Consider the following 16,969-nt stretch of genomic DNA (forward strand, 5'->3'; position numbering starts at 1 on the left):
CTCCAATCATCCAGTACTAGTCCGGTGGAGAGTGAGGATGCAAAGATCATCACCAGAGGCGCAGCAATCTCAATCCTCGCTTCCGTAGTAACCTTGGATCTGGTCCGGCCCTGGGAACTTATCTATCTTGATGCTTCCATGTTTCCAACCTAAAATAGTCTTATTCATGGACGTGGAGAAACATACCAAATGAAGACATGAAAAATTGCCCAGTGCAAAGATTAATGTCACGTCGAGTCATGGAGCTGTACAGCACGGAAAGAGACCCTTCAGTCCAACTCGTCCATGCCAACCAGGTATCTTAAATTAATCTCATCCCATTTGCCAGCATTTGGCTTATATTCCTCTAAACGCCTCCTATTCATATACACACCTGCAGTCCTCACTTTCTTCTCCTATTCATACCCATCCAGATGCCTTTTAAATGCTGTCATTGTACCAGCCTCCACCACGTCCTCTGGCAGCTCATTGCATTAACACAACAATCTCCCTGTGAAAAAGTTGCCCCTTAGCCCTTTTATATCTTTCCTTTCTCAATTTAAACCTATGGCCACTAGTTATGGACTGCACTACACTGGAGAAAAGACTTTGACTATTCACCCAATCTATGCTCCTCATGATTTCATAAACTTGTATAAGGTCACTCTTCAGCCTCTGACATTCCAGGAAAAATAACCCCAGCCTATTCAGCCTCCACTATAGCTTAAACCCTCTAACCCTGGCAACATCCTTGTAAATCTTTTCTAAACCCTTTCAAGTTTTACAACATCCTTCCTACAGCAGAGACAAGAATTGAATGCAAGATTTCAAACGTGGCCCAACCAATATCTCATACAGCCGCAACGTTTTCTTCCAACTCATATGCTCAGTACATTGACCAATAAAGGCAAGTGTACCAAACATCATCTTCATTATACTGTCTACCTGCAACTTTACCTTCAAGGAACTATGAACCTGCACTCAAAAGTCTCTTTGTTCAACAACACTCCCCAGAACCTTACCATTAAGTGCATAAGTTCTGCCCTGATTTGCCTCTCCATAATGCAGTACGTTACATTTATGTAAATTATGCTCCATCTGCCATTCCTTTGCCTGCCAGTCAGTTTGATCGAGGTCCTGTTGTACTCTGAGGTAGCTTCCTTGGCTGTCCACTACACCACCAATTTTGGGTGTCATCTGCAAACTTAGGAACCATACCTCACATGTTCACATCTAAATCATTTATATAAATGACAAAAATGCTGTGGACCTGGCACCAATCCTTGTGGCACATCGCCTGTATCACAGGCCTCCAGTCTGAAAAGCAACACTCCACCAACACCCTCTCTCTCCTACCTTTGAGCCAGTTCTGTATCCAAATGGCTAGTGCTCCCTGTATCCTATGTGATCTAAACTTGCTAACCAGTTTACCATGCAGAACCTTGTCAAATGCCTTAATGAAGTCCATAATAGATCATGTCCACCACTCTGCCTTCATCAATCCTTTTTGTCACTTCTTCAAAAGTTCGAAACTCATTTCCAACAGCAAAATAATTGCTTGAAGGTGTGAGGAGGTTGAGTGATAAAATGAGGGTGAAACCGCAGAAGAGAGTCAAAGAGTGTGGTGCTGGAAAAATACAGCAGGTCAGGCAGCATCTGAGGAGCAGGAGAGTCGACATTTTGGGCATAAGCCCTTAATTAGGAATGTGGAAGGGGAGACATGAATGGTGGGGGAGCAGTGAGGGTGGGGTGAAGGTGGGTGGGATGGTGATAGTGGATAGGTGGGAAAGAAGATCAACATGTAGGACAGGCCAACAGGGCACTGCCGAGCTGGAGGGTTTATTGATAGTTTGGTGACTATCACAATTACTGCCCACCTGCATCCACCTATCACCAGGCGAAAATGAGGACTGCAGATGCTGGAGATTAGAGTCTAGATTAGAGTGATGCTGGAAATGCACAGTAGGTCACGCAGCATCTGAGGAGCAGGAAAATCAGCATTTCAGGCAGTAGCCCTTCATCAAGACTATCACCATCCCACCCACCTTCCCCCCAGCCTCACCCTCTATTTCTCTCTCAGCCTCCTTCCACCTCCATATTCCTGAAGGGCTTATGCTGAAAATGTTGACTCTCCTGCTCCTAAGGTGCTGCCTTAACCTACTGTGCTTTTCCAGCACCACACTTTGACTCTGACTCTCCAACATCTGCAGTCCTCACTTTCTCCTGAAACATCAGAAAGCCAAATGTAATTTGACAAGCTGCCCATCTTAGCTGCTAAGCATTGGAAAAACTTCAGCACTCTCAACACGAGCCAGCCCAAGTGGCAACTTGAGCCCCGAACAGAACTAGGATGGAAGCGAATCCAGCTGGGGGATGGGAACCGAAATTGTCTTTCGAGTATACAGGAGGTTGAAAGTAGTGAGGTCAGAACTAAGGTTTCAAGGTCGCAAGAAGTCACCTGAAAGCAAGAAGTGTGTCTACTTCAACACCAGGAGCATCTGGAATAAGGTGGGTGAACTTGCAGCATGGGTTGGTACTGGGACTTCGATGTCGTGGCCATTTCAAGACGTGAGTAGAGCAGGGACAGGAATAGTTATTGCACATTCCAGGATTTCAGTAAGAACAGAGAAAATGGTAAAAGAGGGGAGGTGTGGCATTGTTAGTCAAGGATAGTATTATAGTTGCAGAAAGCACGTTTGAGGACTCATTTACTGACGTAGTATGGGCTGAAATTGGAAACAGGAAAGGAGAGGTTACCCTATTGGGAGTTTTCTATAGGCTTCCGAATAGTTCCAGAGATATAGAGGATAGGATAGCAAAGATGATCTTCGATATGAGCGAGAGAGGCAGGGTAGTAGTTATGGGGGATTTTACTTTCTAAACACTGACTGGGAATACTGTAGGTCAAGTACTTTAGATGGGTCAGTTTTTGTCCAATGTGTGCAGGACACAATATGTAGGCAGGTCAACAAGGAGCGAGGCCACATTAGATTTGGTACTGAGTAATGAACAAGGCCAGGTGATAGATTTGGAGGTAGCTGAACACTTTGGTGATAGTGACCACAATTTATTTACTTTAGTGATGAAAAGAGATAGGTAAATACCGCGGGGCAAGAGTTATAGCTGGGGCAAAGGCAATTATGATGCGGTTAGGCCAGATTTGGGATGTATAGGATGGGTAAGGAAACTGCAAGAATTGGGCACAATTAAAATGTGGAGCTTATTCAAGGACCAGTTACTGTGGGTCCATTATAAGTGTGTACCAGTCAGGCAAGAAGTTGTTGAGCATGGCAGCCGTGGTTTACTAAGGAAGTTGAATCTCTTGTCAAGAGGAAGAAGGCTGCTTATGTTATGATGAGATGTGATAGCTCAGTTAGGGTACTTGAGAGGTGTTGGGATTGCTCAGTGGTTAACACGGCTGCCTCACAGCACCAGGGACCCGGATTCAATTCCAGCTTTGGTCGACTATCTGTGTGGGTTTCCTCCCACAGTCCAAAGATGTGCAGGTCAGGTGGATTGGCTATGCTAAATTGCCCATAGTGTTAGCTGCATTAGTAAGAGGGAAATGAGTCTGGGTGGGTTACTCTTCAGAGGGTCATCGTGGACTTTTTGGGCCAAAGGGCCTGTTTCCACATTGTAGGGGAATCTAATCTAAAAATGTTGGCTCTCTCTTTAGGTCCCTCCTGCCTAAGAAGAGTCAGGAGGGGACATGAGAAGGTGTTGGTAGATAAAATCAAAGAAAACCCTAAGGCTTTCAATAGGTATATCAGGAATAAAAGAATAACTGGAGTAACATTAGAGCCAATCAAGGACAGTAGTGGGAAGTTGCACGTGGAGGCAGAGGAGATAAGGGAAGCACTAAATGTATACTTTTTCTCAGTATTCACACTAGAAAAAGACAATGTGGTCAGGAGAAGACTGAGATACAGTCTACTAGAATAGATGGGTTTGAAGTTCACAATGAGGAGTGCTAGTAATTCTGGAAAGTGTGAAAATAGATAAGTCCCCTGGGCCAGATGGGATTTATCCTAGGATTCTCTGGGAAACCAGGGAGGAGATTGTCGAGCCTTTGGCTTTGATCATCATGTCCATCATTGTCTACAAGAATAGTGCCAGAAGACTGGAGGATAGCAAATGTTGTTCCCTTGTTCAAGATGAGGAATAAAGACAACCCTGGAAATTGCAGACCTGTGAGCCTTACTTCAGCTGTGGGAAAAGTGTTGTAAAGGGTTAAAAGAGATAGGATTTATAATAATCTAGAAATGAATAAGTTGATTAGTGATAGTCAACATAGTTTTGTGAAGGGTACCTCGTGCCTCACGAAACTTACTGAGTCTTTTGAGAAGGTGACCAAACAGATGGATGAGGGTAAATCAGTTGATGTGGTGTATATGAATTTCAGTAAGGCTTTTGACGAGGTTCCCCATGGTAGGCTATTGTGCAAAATACAAAGGCATGGAATTGAGAGTGATTTAGTGGTTTGGATCAGAAATTGGCTAGCTGAAAGGAGATAGAGAGTGGTGATTGATGGGAAATATTCATCCTGGAGTTGTTACTAATGGTATACTGCAAGGATTTGTTTTGGGTCCACTGTTGTTTGTCATTTTTATAAATGACCTGGATGAAGGCATGGAAGGAGGGGTTAGTAAATTTGTGGATGACACTAAGGTCGATAGATTATGGATAGTGCTGAAGGATGTTGCAGATTACAGAGGGACATAGAGAAGCTGCAGAGCTGAGCTGAGAGGTGGCAAATGGAGTTCAATGCGGAAAAGTGTGAGGTGATTCATGTTGGAAGGAGTAACAGGAATACAGAGTACAGGGCTAATGGTAAGATTCTTGGTAGTGCAGATGAGCAGAGATCTCAGTGTCCATGTACATAGATCCTTGAAAGTTGCCACCCAGGTTGATAGGGTTGTCAAGTAGGCATATGGTTTGTTAGCTTTTATCGGTAGAGTGATTGAGTATCGGAACCATGAGGTCATACTGCAGCTGTACAAAACTCTGCTGTAATTCGAGTGTTACGTACAGTTCTGGTCACTGCATTCTAGGAAGAATGTGGAAGCTTTGGAAAGGGTTCAGAGATTTATAAGGATGCTGCCTGGTATGGAGGAAAGGTCTTACAAGGAAAAGCTGAGGGACTTGAGGCTGTGTTTGTTAGAAGGTGGTTGAGAGGTGACTTAATTAAGACATATTAGATAATCAGAGGGTTAGATAGGTTGAACAATGAGAGCCTTTTTCCTTGGATGGCTAACTTTAAATTGAGGGGTGATAGATATAGGACAGATGTCAGAGGTAGGTTCTTTAATCAGTAGTAGTAGTAGGGGTGTGAAATGCATTGCCTGCAACAGTAGTAGACTCACCAACTTTAAGGGTATTTAAATGGTCATTGGATAGGCATATAGATAAGAATGGAACAGTGTAGGTTAGATGGGCTTCAGATTGATTTCACAAGTCGGCACAACATCAAGAGCCGAAGGGCTGTAATGTTCTATGTTCTATGAATTACCAGGTGTACGATCACAATTGTAGACACTTACACACAAAATACATGCAGCTGATCAGAAAGATATGAACCCACCACCTGCACAGACCACAGATTGACCATTCCCAGCGATTCACGACAACCCAACAGTAGCAGCAGAACTACGGCAGGTACTACCAGCAACAACCATGTCACAGGAATGACACTCCTGATGGAAAGAACATCACCCAGATGAGCACCAACTACGTGCATGCATACCATTAAGAGCAGCATGACTGAAAGATGGCACACAATGCATATGTAGAGAAAAACAAACAGCTCTGGCGTGCATATTTTTGTTTTATGTTGTTTTAAAAAAGAGGATGTTTGGATTGAAAAGCAAAGAAGTGCAAAATGCTATTCCAGGTCTGCCATAACAATCTCTAACATGAGGCAGGCATTTTACAAAACTTCAATACAGGCATCCCATGTCTCAGAAATCAGATCTAAGCCCTGCAGTCAGCCACATTCTACCATGAATAACGCTGACCAATTAAATATCTAACAGGAGGATTAGACTCTACAAATACCCCTATTTTCAGTTATGGAGGAGACCAGCAAATCAGTGCATCAGATAAGGTATTTGCATCTAAATTGAGCCAGAGGTCTCCTGCTGAAATGCCCAGCATCTGAGATACCAGCCTCCAAACAATTCAATACACTCCATACAATATCAAGAAACAACAGAAGGTACATTGCTGCAAATGCTACAGTCCCTGACAATCTTACAGCAATAATACATTTCTAAAATGTACCTCTAGCAAAACTGCTCCAGTATAGCTACAACACTATTCCACATTGTCAGGTAGATGCCATTGTTCAGGCATGCCCTGTACATAAAACACCAGGTTATAGTCCAACAGATTTATTTGGAAGACCAAGCTTTTGGAGCTCCGAAAGCTTGTACTTCCAAATAGACCTGTTGGATTATAACCTGGTGTAGTGTGACTTTTAACTTTGTCCGCCTCAGTCCAACACTGTCACCTCCACATCATGGCTGTACATAAAAAGCAGACCAAATCCAAACTGGGAGTGAGGACTGCAGGTGCTGGAGATCAGAGTTGAGAGTGTGTTGGTAGGAAAGCACAGCAGATCAGGCAGCATCCGAGGACCATGAGAATCGACGTTTTGGGCAAAAGATGAAAGGCTTATGCCTGAAACGTCAATTCTCCTGCTCCTCCGATGCTGCCTGACTTGCTGCGCTTTCCCAGCAACACCAATCCAAACTAACTAATTACAGACCCAACAGTCTACTCTTAATAACCAGTGAAGTTCTGAGTCATTAGCAGGGCTTTGCAATAATATACTCATTGATGCTCAGTTTGGGCTCTGCCAGGGTCACTCAGATCCAGACCTTACAGCCGAAAAGTCCAGAAGTGAGGTGAGAGTGACTGGCCTTTGATATCAAGGCTGCATTTGATGAAGCAGCCCTAGCAAAACTAATATCATTGGGAATCGGGACAAAACGCTCCACTGGTTGGAGTCCTACCTAGCACGAAGGAAAATGTTTGTGGTTAGATATCCCACAGTGCAGAAACAGGTCCTTTGTCCCAACAAGCCCACACCAACCATCTGAAGAGTAACACACTCAGACTCATTTCCTGCATTTACAACTGACTAATGCACCAAACACTATGGGCAATTCAGCATGGCCAATTCACCTGACCTGCACATCTTTTTTGGAATGTAGGAGGAAACCAGAGAACACCCAGACAGACACAGGGAGAATGTGCAAATTCCACACACAGTTGTCCGAAGCCAGAATCGAACCCGGGTCCCTGACACCGAGAACCACCGTGGTTGTTAGGTGCCAATCATTTCAGTACATGGACACTACAGCAAGGTTCCTCAGGGTTGTGCCCTGGGCTCAACTATCATAACTGACCTATTTTAAGTGTGGAGTAAAATATTCACTGGTGATTATGCAACATTCAGCATCATTTGTAACTGGACATGTAAGCAATTGGTGTTCATATTCAGCAAGACCTGGACAAAACACAAGCTTGGGCTGATAAATAACAAGTATTATTTGCTGTCTCAAATAGGACAGAAACTAACTACGACCACCTGACAGTCAATGACATTATGATCACTAAAAATGTTAACATTCTGGAGATTACCACTGACCAGAGCTGAACTAGATTAGCCATATTGTGGCTACAAGAGCAGATCAAAATGGTGAGAATCCTGTAGGGATTAACTGATCTTCTAAGTCCTCAAAGTCTGTCTATCAGCTATACCATTTCTGCTCTCAATAATGCACAGGCTCAGGTTTTCTTGAAGGTTCTTTCATGGGATGTGTTGCTAGTTAGCCAGAATGTATTGCCTACCCCTAATTATCCTTGATAAAGTGTTGGTGAGCTGCCTTTCCATCTCGGTATTGAAGACTCCATATTTCTAGATCTCTCTCAGCAGAGATAATTGAAGTACTGCAGTTGAACACAAAACCCTGTAAAGATCCTGCTGCCAACATCTCAACATAGCCATAAGTGCACAGCCCTTCATTTTCTTACCACACTAAACTCACAAAACTAGGCCCTTCCCACTCCACTTCTCCATCCCCCATCCCAAGTCTTTCCTTCTTTGGATCCATTTTCCACTTCTCCACGCTCTAAAGCTGCTCCACAAACCCCCTAACCACTTCTAGTCAGTCCTGAGCTTCTGTACAAGTAGCAAAACTCATACTTCTATCCTTTATACTAAAGAGTTCAAAGTAAATCATGGACCTTGGATACAACTGCACAAAGTAGACTTGCATGCTTCGTTAAACAAACATTAACCAGGATCCACAGGATTTTCACATGCTAATGACGTAATATTAAGATAGGGATTAATGTCTTTAAAAGTTCATACTGATGAGGTTTAGGTAATAATTACAAGTGGAAACTTGCCATAGGTCACAAAGGTGCCATCTTAATCCCTGCATCTCAAACCACTAAGAAATTAAAACTTCATAAAATCCACCCTTGCAATGAATCCAATGATAGATTGTTTCTATCATCATATTGAAATGCTCCTTTCCATCCTCCTCTGCTTGGTTAACTCAGATTTTCCTTCCTGGCAGTTGTGTGAAAGGGGTTTTTCTTCTAACATAATAATAAAACCACAAGGAAACAATAAATCATGTTCATTTTTAATAAACGGTATATACACAAATCAGTACACAAGAACTTTTTCAAAGAATTTTGCATGGAGATTTGCATTATAAAATGTCAGAGCTTTGTCATTTAAAGGGCAGAAAATACTATAAATAGATAGTTGCTAAATTGCGACTCAACTGATTTTTATATTTAAAAAGAATATCTATCAAACTGTCCCAAATTATTCAGGAAGAAAGTTGTGGATGTCTCTGCAGTTCTTGGAGACATTTTGTTACATCAATCAGCTCAGTTATTCCATTTCAAAATTACCAGTACATCCAATTTTAAACTGCAGAATGCCTAACACACAGGGGCATGGACTTATATACATAAACTCCAAGTCATTATTCTCCAAATCTGATTTTAACCATATTTTATGTCAGTACACAAAACATTGAAACTCTTTTCAACTAAATCTTCTTAGATCTGCAATGAATAGATTAAACAAGGAATGCAGTGGTCAATAAGAAATCCTTCAAATATTCTCATTAATTAATCTGTAAACTTCAAATGGTAAGCAAACACCTTAGTTTGAGTTGAAGGGTTCTTACAGAATGGAGTTAACTCAGGCTTGATTGGAGCTTTTAAACAAGAAGCTGGACAATATCAACAGATCTTCCCTTTGGAACTATCAGACATGGGGGATAATTTTGTCTTGTTCAATTAAGGACACTGAATGGTCTTCACCGTACAGGTTAGAGTGATCCTGTACAAAAGTTATTAAACTGATCCAAAAGAAAGGTTTGCATGGCTAAAATGCTACACATAATCTTGAACGGGCAGTGGAAACAATTCAGAAAGCTTACTGATGAGAAGAGTTGAGGTCTTGCTATCTCACCACTCACCTGTAAAATGAGGAAGTTCAGTAGTGTGAAAATATCATCTAAGTTTGTGTACATGATGTTTGATTTGGTGTGATACAAAACCCCTTCAAGAATGAAAAATGTAAATGCTGACAAATTTGGAAATAAATTCAAATTAGGATCAAAATGCGCAATCAAGTATAGAAATTGTGAAACTGTATTGCTTTTTTCCCTCATTTAAGAAATATCTAATACATGTTAAAGGGCACTGGATGCTATCAGGCATAGAGTTAGAGAAATTGTACTTAATAAAGAACAGGGCTCTACTTAGCACACTCCCTCTCATGAGAAGTTAAATGGTATGTGATTTGCATTAATTGACCATTCAATATTTCATTCAGTCTCTGAAGTTTTTTCTCCTTGTCTGGAAAGTAACACAAGTCACACAGCTGGCAGAAAATAATGGGGAAAGCAACCTAAAAAACGAAGTAAGCAATATTTGCCAAACAGTACAGCATTTAACTAGTTTTGCGTTACATTTGTTGGTAGAGATGCTATTGGCACCTTGTCAATTGTCAAAGGAATTTTCAAACTGTGGTATTAAGTTATATAAAAGTAACAAAGATTTATAGACATCAAACAACTACACATCGCCCAAGTTAGACAAAAAACAACCAGTTTGTGGTGAAAAATTAAAGTTCAGTTCTCACAGTTAGCAAGTTTGCTTCAAGCTTCATTTAAAGGAATTATGTGATTCTTTTAAAGAATTAAAAAGATACACATACTTAAACTTTCAAAACTAGATTATTCTCCTGTTACTTATCTGGTGTATTCACATCCTCAAGAGCTCAGTCCTCAACTACTTTGCTGTCTTCAATTCCTGCTCTAACCACACTCGACCAGCTTATGCAGCACCCTTGGACCACACATTAAAAATGTTCCCAATGGTAGCTATAATTGGCATAAAAATTGCATGCAACACCCTTAGTTTGAGTTGAAGGGTTCTTACAGAATGGATTTAGCTCAGGCTTGGTTGGACCTTTTAAATGAGAAGCTGGACAGTATCAAGAGATCTTCCCTTTGGATCTATTAGACATGGGGGAATAATTTTGTCTTGTTCAACATCTGACTGTGGTCCAGAAATGAAAATTAAGACTTCAGTTTCTGCAAGTAGTTTCCCAATTAGACAAATTCTCTGAATGGTATACGTTCTCCCCACACAGTGCCCAAACCAATAGTTAGGCCCAAAGCATTAAAAACCATCCAGGTGGTGAAACTCCTTGTACGGACTTCATCCAGAATTGGAGAGTTTCAGTGTGAAGCCATGTTCATTTACAAATGTTCCTTTCTGTCTGGTCCAATCTGAATTACAAAAAATATGAAAATGTTACACCAAGTTCAAAAAAAAACTTTTTATACCAGAGCTATGGCTTGAATGATACGATATTATGTGACTGCAGGAAAATAGTTTTTGGAATATAGGACATGGAGAGGAAGATGGAAGACAAGTTTCAAAAGATATTCCTCAACTTGTGTAGGCCTGTAGAAAATGCTATAAATACAGAGGGTCAGAGGCACCCTGGCAATCTTGCGTAGTAGGTACATGGTAAATCACACACCACTGAGGAAATTAAATCTAATGAAAACATGACCACTTAATACAAAATGCCACAAACACTCCCAAACATACTTAGCACTCACTGAAGTCAGCACTTAGCTGCTGGTATTGGGTAGTACAGACTAAGGTCAGCTCATTCTGAGGAGTAAAGAAATGAAGCCAACATTTGAATTGAGCAAAGTCTTGACACACTAATTCATAAACAAACAGAATAAAGTTATGGAGTCACAACATTGTCATGTGCAATAGCCCAGCTGCTATAAATGGGCACAGTTGCTTCATAAATTTAAATAGCAACCCAAAATTATTCACATTATAAAAGTTAGACTCAAAGTCTCAAGGATCTGGCAGACTATTCTTAGAAGTTGGTGACCATTGCTAGCTTCCCTTCTATTCTAACTGGAGAACTGCCAGTGGGTTGTGTGCAATTACCAGTTTCTTCATTCTAGTCCTGCACCTGAGCAGTCAACAGCCAGAATTGCTTATGCAAACATTCATCACAGTTGTTTTTATTCAAAGCAAAAAACTCACTGCTTAAATCAAACAATAAAAACATTAAAAAATAAATTAAAAAAAAAATTGTCCAGCCAAGCTGGATGTTAGGATGTCCTCTTTATATTGTCATGATTGCTACTGCTGAGATTAAGTTTGTGTTTTTCTAGCCAGAGCTCTGCCAGTTGCTGTGTGGAGCCATAAGTGGAGGCTTTGGAGGCCATGCACATTTTGTATTGTTTTGCTTTCAGATTTGGGTCACAATAGATTGGGTGGTAGATATGAACACTTCCAATTTCTTGACTCCTGAATGGTTTTAAACCAACTTCGATGAATCTGTTGAAGAGATCCACATCTTCCATGCCCCAGCCCTGGATTGAGACATCAAAGCCACCAGCCAGCAAAAGATCACTTTTGTAAATACAAGTGATCCCAAACCCATAGTTTCTCCAGAATCCGCTCTGTATTGTGAAGGCATAATTGTCATTGGGAACTTTCCCTGCGTGTACAATCTTTGGGTCATATTGGGTAAAAATAATTGGAAAGTATGCCCCTTTCCCTGGCTCAGCATTATCCCTGCAGCGCTGCAGAAAATCCACTGTAAAAATCAGGTCAACATCACAAAACAAGAGAAGGGAATCATTGCTAAATTGAGCAGCTCCAAATTGCAGAGCAAGAGCCCTGGAAAACTCATTAGCTACTGGGAAAAGCTGGACCTCTGCTTTGGGGTACTTTAGCTGATAATTTCTCAACAGTTCTACTTGTTTAGTTTTGTCTGGATTTGAATCTGAGTTGAATAACAAAATAACTAGTTTTACGTTTTGATTTGAAACCAGACAAGTTCTTTCAAAGTTTTCCATGAATCTTGCAAACATTTCAAACCTGCCAGACAGTGGGACCAAAATGTTGATTTTCTTATCTTTGGGCTCCTTGGTTCCAACTTTAGTGGTTCCCAGTTGGAAAGGTGCAAATATTTTGAGGGGGTTTGAGAGGAAGGAGAGAGATCGTGAGTTACTGTTAATTGCATTAGCCAAATCTTTGGCATTAATTTCTTCACGTTCAGCAAACTGGATTTTGCTGAAAGTTTGCTGCAAGTAAGCATGTCTCCTCACAGGAACAGTCATCTTTTTGCCCTTGTGTTTTTTATAGAGAAGTAGTAGGTCAAGTACATATTCTGCTCCATACATAGGGTTAACCCTTCGATAACCATACTGAATTTCTTTGAAGTCAATGATTCGACCTCTGCTCTTGGCATTTGCATTGATCATCTCCATCACCTGCATAATAATGTCATCTAAAGCTTCTTTTTGAGATGAATCTATCCCTCTCCTTGGGGGCTGGCCATCAAAAGCTGAAAAAAGATATTTCCCTGTCATGAACTCCCATTCCAATACCTCTTCCCTGTGCTGAGGTTGGAACCGCATGAATGAAGGGGGGATTCCCAACTGAAGGTCATCTTTGTGAAGTCTGGAGTTGCTATATCGTCCCATCAGCACAATCTCTCGATGAAGCTGGATCGTGCGATAACGAAGCTCTGCAATCTTGCGGCTCAGCATGTAGCTATGTAGCCGGTACTGATATTCGGGACTCTTGTTGGGATGGAGAGTGATTGCCCGCTGGATTTTGCTGTTATGTAGATCTTGGATGTAACCTTTTTTGTTTTGTTCATAATTTTCATAAAACAACTGCTGCATCTGCACAAGTAAAAAAGGAAAAAATATTCAACACAAGTGCATGTATGGACTTAAAAAACACGCTTTCTCCACGTTACCTGTAAAGACTTGTATTTTTTATTTTTCACTATTTTTAATTGAAATACATTTCGAAATGAGAAGAACCATTCTAAAACCAAAGATTGCTGAAGAGATGCTGCATGTTTTAAAAGAGAGGAACCTGATACTCATTTAGGGATAATTGCTCAATAGGAACCCTCTAAAATTGATGGTGCAAGATTCTGCAATGGAAATGTGACTGTCAAACAAAAGGATGGTTAGATTTTCTCTGGTCGGAGAGGTCATTACCTGTGTGGTGCAAATGTTACTTGCCACTTATTAGCCCAAACCTGAATGTTCCATTGCAGTCACTGATTGCCTCAGTATCAAGGGATTTGCAGATGGAATATAAGACTGTGGAATCATCAGTAAAGAATTACCCCAAAGAACTCAGTCCTTGTTATGCACTGGTTAGTGTGCCTGTCTCAGGGCCAGAAATTCCAGGATCAATTCCCATCCGCCCTGGAGGTGTGTCACAGCATATCCAAACAGGTTGATTGCGTTAGCTATGCCAAACAACTCTTGGGATTGAGATGGCTAGTCTCTAATAATCACAATCATTTTCCTTACCATTCAGTATGTCTCCTCAATGATAAAACGTTAGTATGTGTTACAGTCAATATTCTGGGGACCTGGGTTTAAATCCCACCATGGCAAATGGTGGCATTCAAATTCAATAAATACCTGGAATTAAGAATTACTGACGACTGTGAGTCACCGCTGTCAGAGAAATCCACCTGATTAATAATGTCCTTCAGGGAAGGAAACCTGCCATCTTCACTTTGTCTAGTCAACTCCAGACCCAAAGCAATGCGGCTGACTCTTAAATACCTCTGAAACAACCCAGTAAGTCACTCATATGTATCAATCACTAGAGAATCTACATAGTTACTGCATTTGCTGTTTGAGTTCATGTATTTCTGGATATCAGAGTGTCTCACAGAAAAAATAACAAAATGAAATTCACAGCTGACCTTGGAGGAATCTGTGTGGGTGAGCTCACAGCACAGGAACCGGTAAGTGCATAGTTTTTAATGTGTAACCTTGTTGTAAGTCTGCAGTAGTGAATAGAGTGGGTCCTTTCTGTATTATGATTAGATTAGATTGGATTCCCTACAGTGTGGAAACAGGCCCTTCGGCCCAACCAGTCCACACCGACCCCCCGAAGAGTAACCCACCAAGACCCATTTCCCTCTGACTAATGCACCTAACACTATGGGCAATTTAATAGATTAGATTACTTACTTACAGTGTGGAAACAGGCCCTTCGGCCCAACCAGTCCACACCAACCCTCCGAAGAGCAACCCACCCAGACCCATTCCCCTACATTTACCCCTTCATCTAACACTACAGGCAATTTAGCATGGCCAATTCACCTGACCTGCACATCTTTGGACTGTGGGAGGAAACCGGAGCACCCAGAGGAAACCCATGCAGACATGGGGAGAATGTGCAAACCACTGAGCCACCGTGCTGCCCTGTTTTATTGAATTTGTCTCGATTAAATATTAAAAATATAATCCAGAGCACTGTTTTTAGGGCAAAAAGATGGTGCTATTTTCTGGGTCTGTAGATTCTGAAGGAACAAGGATGGCCTTTAGTACAGTGATAGGCTCTTCCTGTTGGATGTGGGAATTTAGGGAGTGTTCCCATGTTATTGTTGATTATGTCTGCATTAGGTGTGTTTGGTTGCAAATTCGATCAGATTGCATGGATCAGTGGGAGTGACAGTTTGAAGCAATGAGGAATTCACAGGAGCTAGGCAGTATGATGGATGGCAGTTATAGGAAGGGAGAAAAGCTACAGATACAGTCAGGTAGACGGGTTAACTCCAGGAAAGGTTGGAGGGGTAGGAAGGTAGTACAGGAATCTCCTGTGGCTATCCCCATTTCAAACAAGTATGCTGTCTTGGAAAACGTAGGGGGTGGTGGACTCTCAGGGGAGAGTAGCGCAAACCACCAAGTTTCTGGTATCGAGACAGATTCTAATGTAATGAGGATATGTCAGGATCTAAGCAATTGGTTGTGATAGGAGACTCTCCAGTCAGAAGCACAGACAGATGTTTCTGCGGACAGCAGTGAAAAATCAGAATTGTGTGTTGCCTCCCTGATGCCAGGATCAAGGATGTCTCAGAGAGGGTGCAGAATGTTTTCAAAGGGGAGAGGGACCAGCAAGAGGTCATTGTGTACATTGGAACTAATGAAATAGGAAGGGAGAATATACAATGTTAGGCAGGAATTTTAAAATGAGGTCCTTGAGGATAATAATATCTAGATTACTCCTGGTACTATGAGCTAGGCAGGAACAGAAGGATAGAACAGATGAATGAAGAGCTGATACATGGGAGAAGGGTTCACATTTTTTGGATCATTGGAATCTCTTCTGGGGTAGAAGCGATCTGTACAAGAAGGATGAATTGCATCTGAATTAGAAGGGGACTAACTTACAGGCAAGGAGACTTGCTAGAGCTGCTCAGGAGGATTTAAACTAGTACGGTTGGAGGTGGGGGACCCAGGGAAATAGTGAGGAAAGAGATCAGTCTGGTACAGACAGAAAGAAAGCAGAGAACAAGGTAGGATTGATAAACTGTGTTTACTTCAATGAAAGAGGCCTAACAGGGAAGGCAGATGCACTCAGGTTAGGAACATGGAACTGGGGTATCATAGCAATTACAAAAATGTTGCTCAGGGATGGACAGGAGGGGCAGCTTAATGTTCCAGGATACAAATGCTATAGGAAGGATAGAAAGGGAGGCGAGTGGCGTTTTTGATAAGGGATAGTATTACAGCTGTACTTAGGGAGGGTATTCCAGGGAAGTTATTTGGGTGGAACTGAGAAATAAGAAAGGGATGATCACCTTATAGGGTCACCATATTGACCCCCTAATAGTCAGCGGGAAATTGAGAAACAAATTTGAGAGGAGATTTCAGCTATCAGTAGGAATAATAGGGTGGCTATGGTAGATTTTAAATTTTCCAAACATAGATTAGGACTGCCATAGTGTGAAGGGTTTTGATGGAGAAGAATTTGTTAAGTGTGTACAAGAAAATTTTCTTATTGAACATGTGGATGCACCTACTTGAGAAGGTGCAAAACTTGACCTACTCTTGGGAAATAAGGCAGGGCAGATGACTGAGGTGTCAGTGGGGTTGCACTTTGGGGCTAGCAATCATAATTCTATTAGTTTTAAAACAGTGATGGAAAAGGACAAACTGGATTTAAAAGTCGAAGTTTTAAATTGGAGGAACGCTCATTTTGATGGTATTAGTCAAGACCTTTTAAAAGGTCGACTGGGGGCAGATGCTCGCAGGTAAAGGGATAGCTGGAAAATGGGAATCCTTCAAAAATGAAATAATGAGAGTCCAGATACAATATATTCTTGTTAAGAGTGAAAGGCAGGTAGGTGTAGTGAATGCTGGATGACTACAGAAGTTGAGGTATTGATTAAGAAAAAGGAGGAAACATGTGACAGATATAGACAGGAGAGATCAGGTGAATTCTTAGCAGAGTATAAAGGAGTACACTTAAGAGGGAAACCAGGAGGGGAGAAAAGGGAACAGGAGATAGGGTTAAGGAGAATCCAAAGAATTTTTATAAATACATTAAGGACAAAAGGGTAACTAGGGAGAGAATAGGGGTC

At 41.4% G+C, this 16,969-nt stretch overlaps 1 protein-coding gene across 1 annotated transcript in view; it reads right to left on the reverse strand.

Moving 5' to 3' along the window:
* Nucleotides 1-8,624: 8,624 nt before the first annotated feature.
* Nucleotides 8,625-16,969, reverse strand: part of chsy1 (chondroitin sulfate synthase 1) — a 35,466-nt gene continuing 27,121 nt past the window's right edge. Inside the window, exon 2 of the mRNA XM_043677669.2 lies at nucleotides 8,625-13,250. Within this exon, the coding sequence (XP_043533604.1) occupies nucleotides 11,664-13,250 (1,587 nt within the window). The 3' untranslated portion in view covers nucleotides 8,625-11,663. The remainder of the gene's footprint in view (nucleotides 13,251-16,969) is intronic.

Source organism: Chiloscyllium plagiosum, unplaced genomic scaffold, assembly GCF_037043375.1.
Source record: "Chiloscyllium plagiosum isolate Xiang-an unplaced genomic scaffold, Cpla_swu_hap1 HiC_scaffold_39, whole genome shotgun sequence".
In the NCBI taxonomy this organism is placed as follows: domain Eukaryota; kingdom Metazoa; phylum Chordata; class Chondrichthyes; order Orectolobiformes; family Hemiscylliidae; genus Chiloscyllium; species Chiloscyllium plagiosum.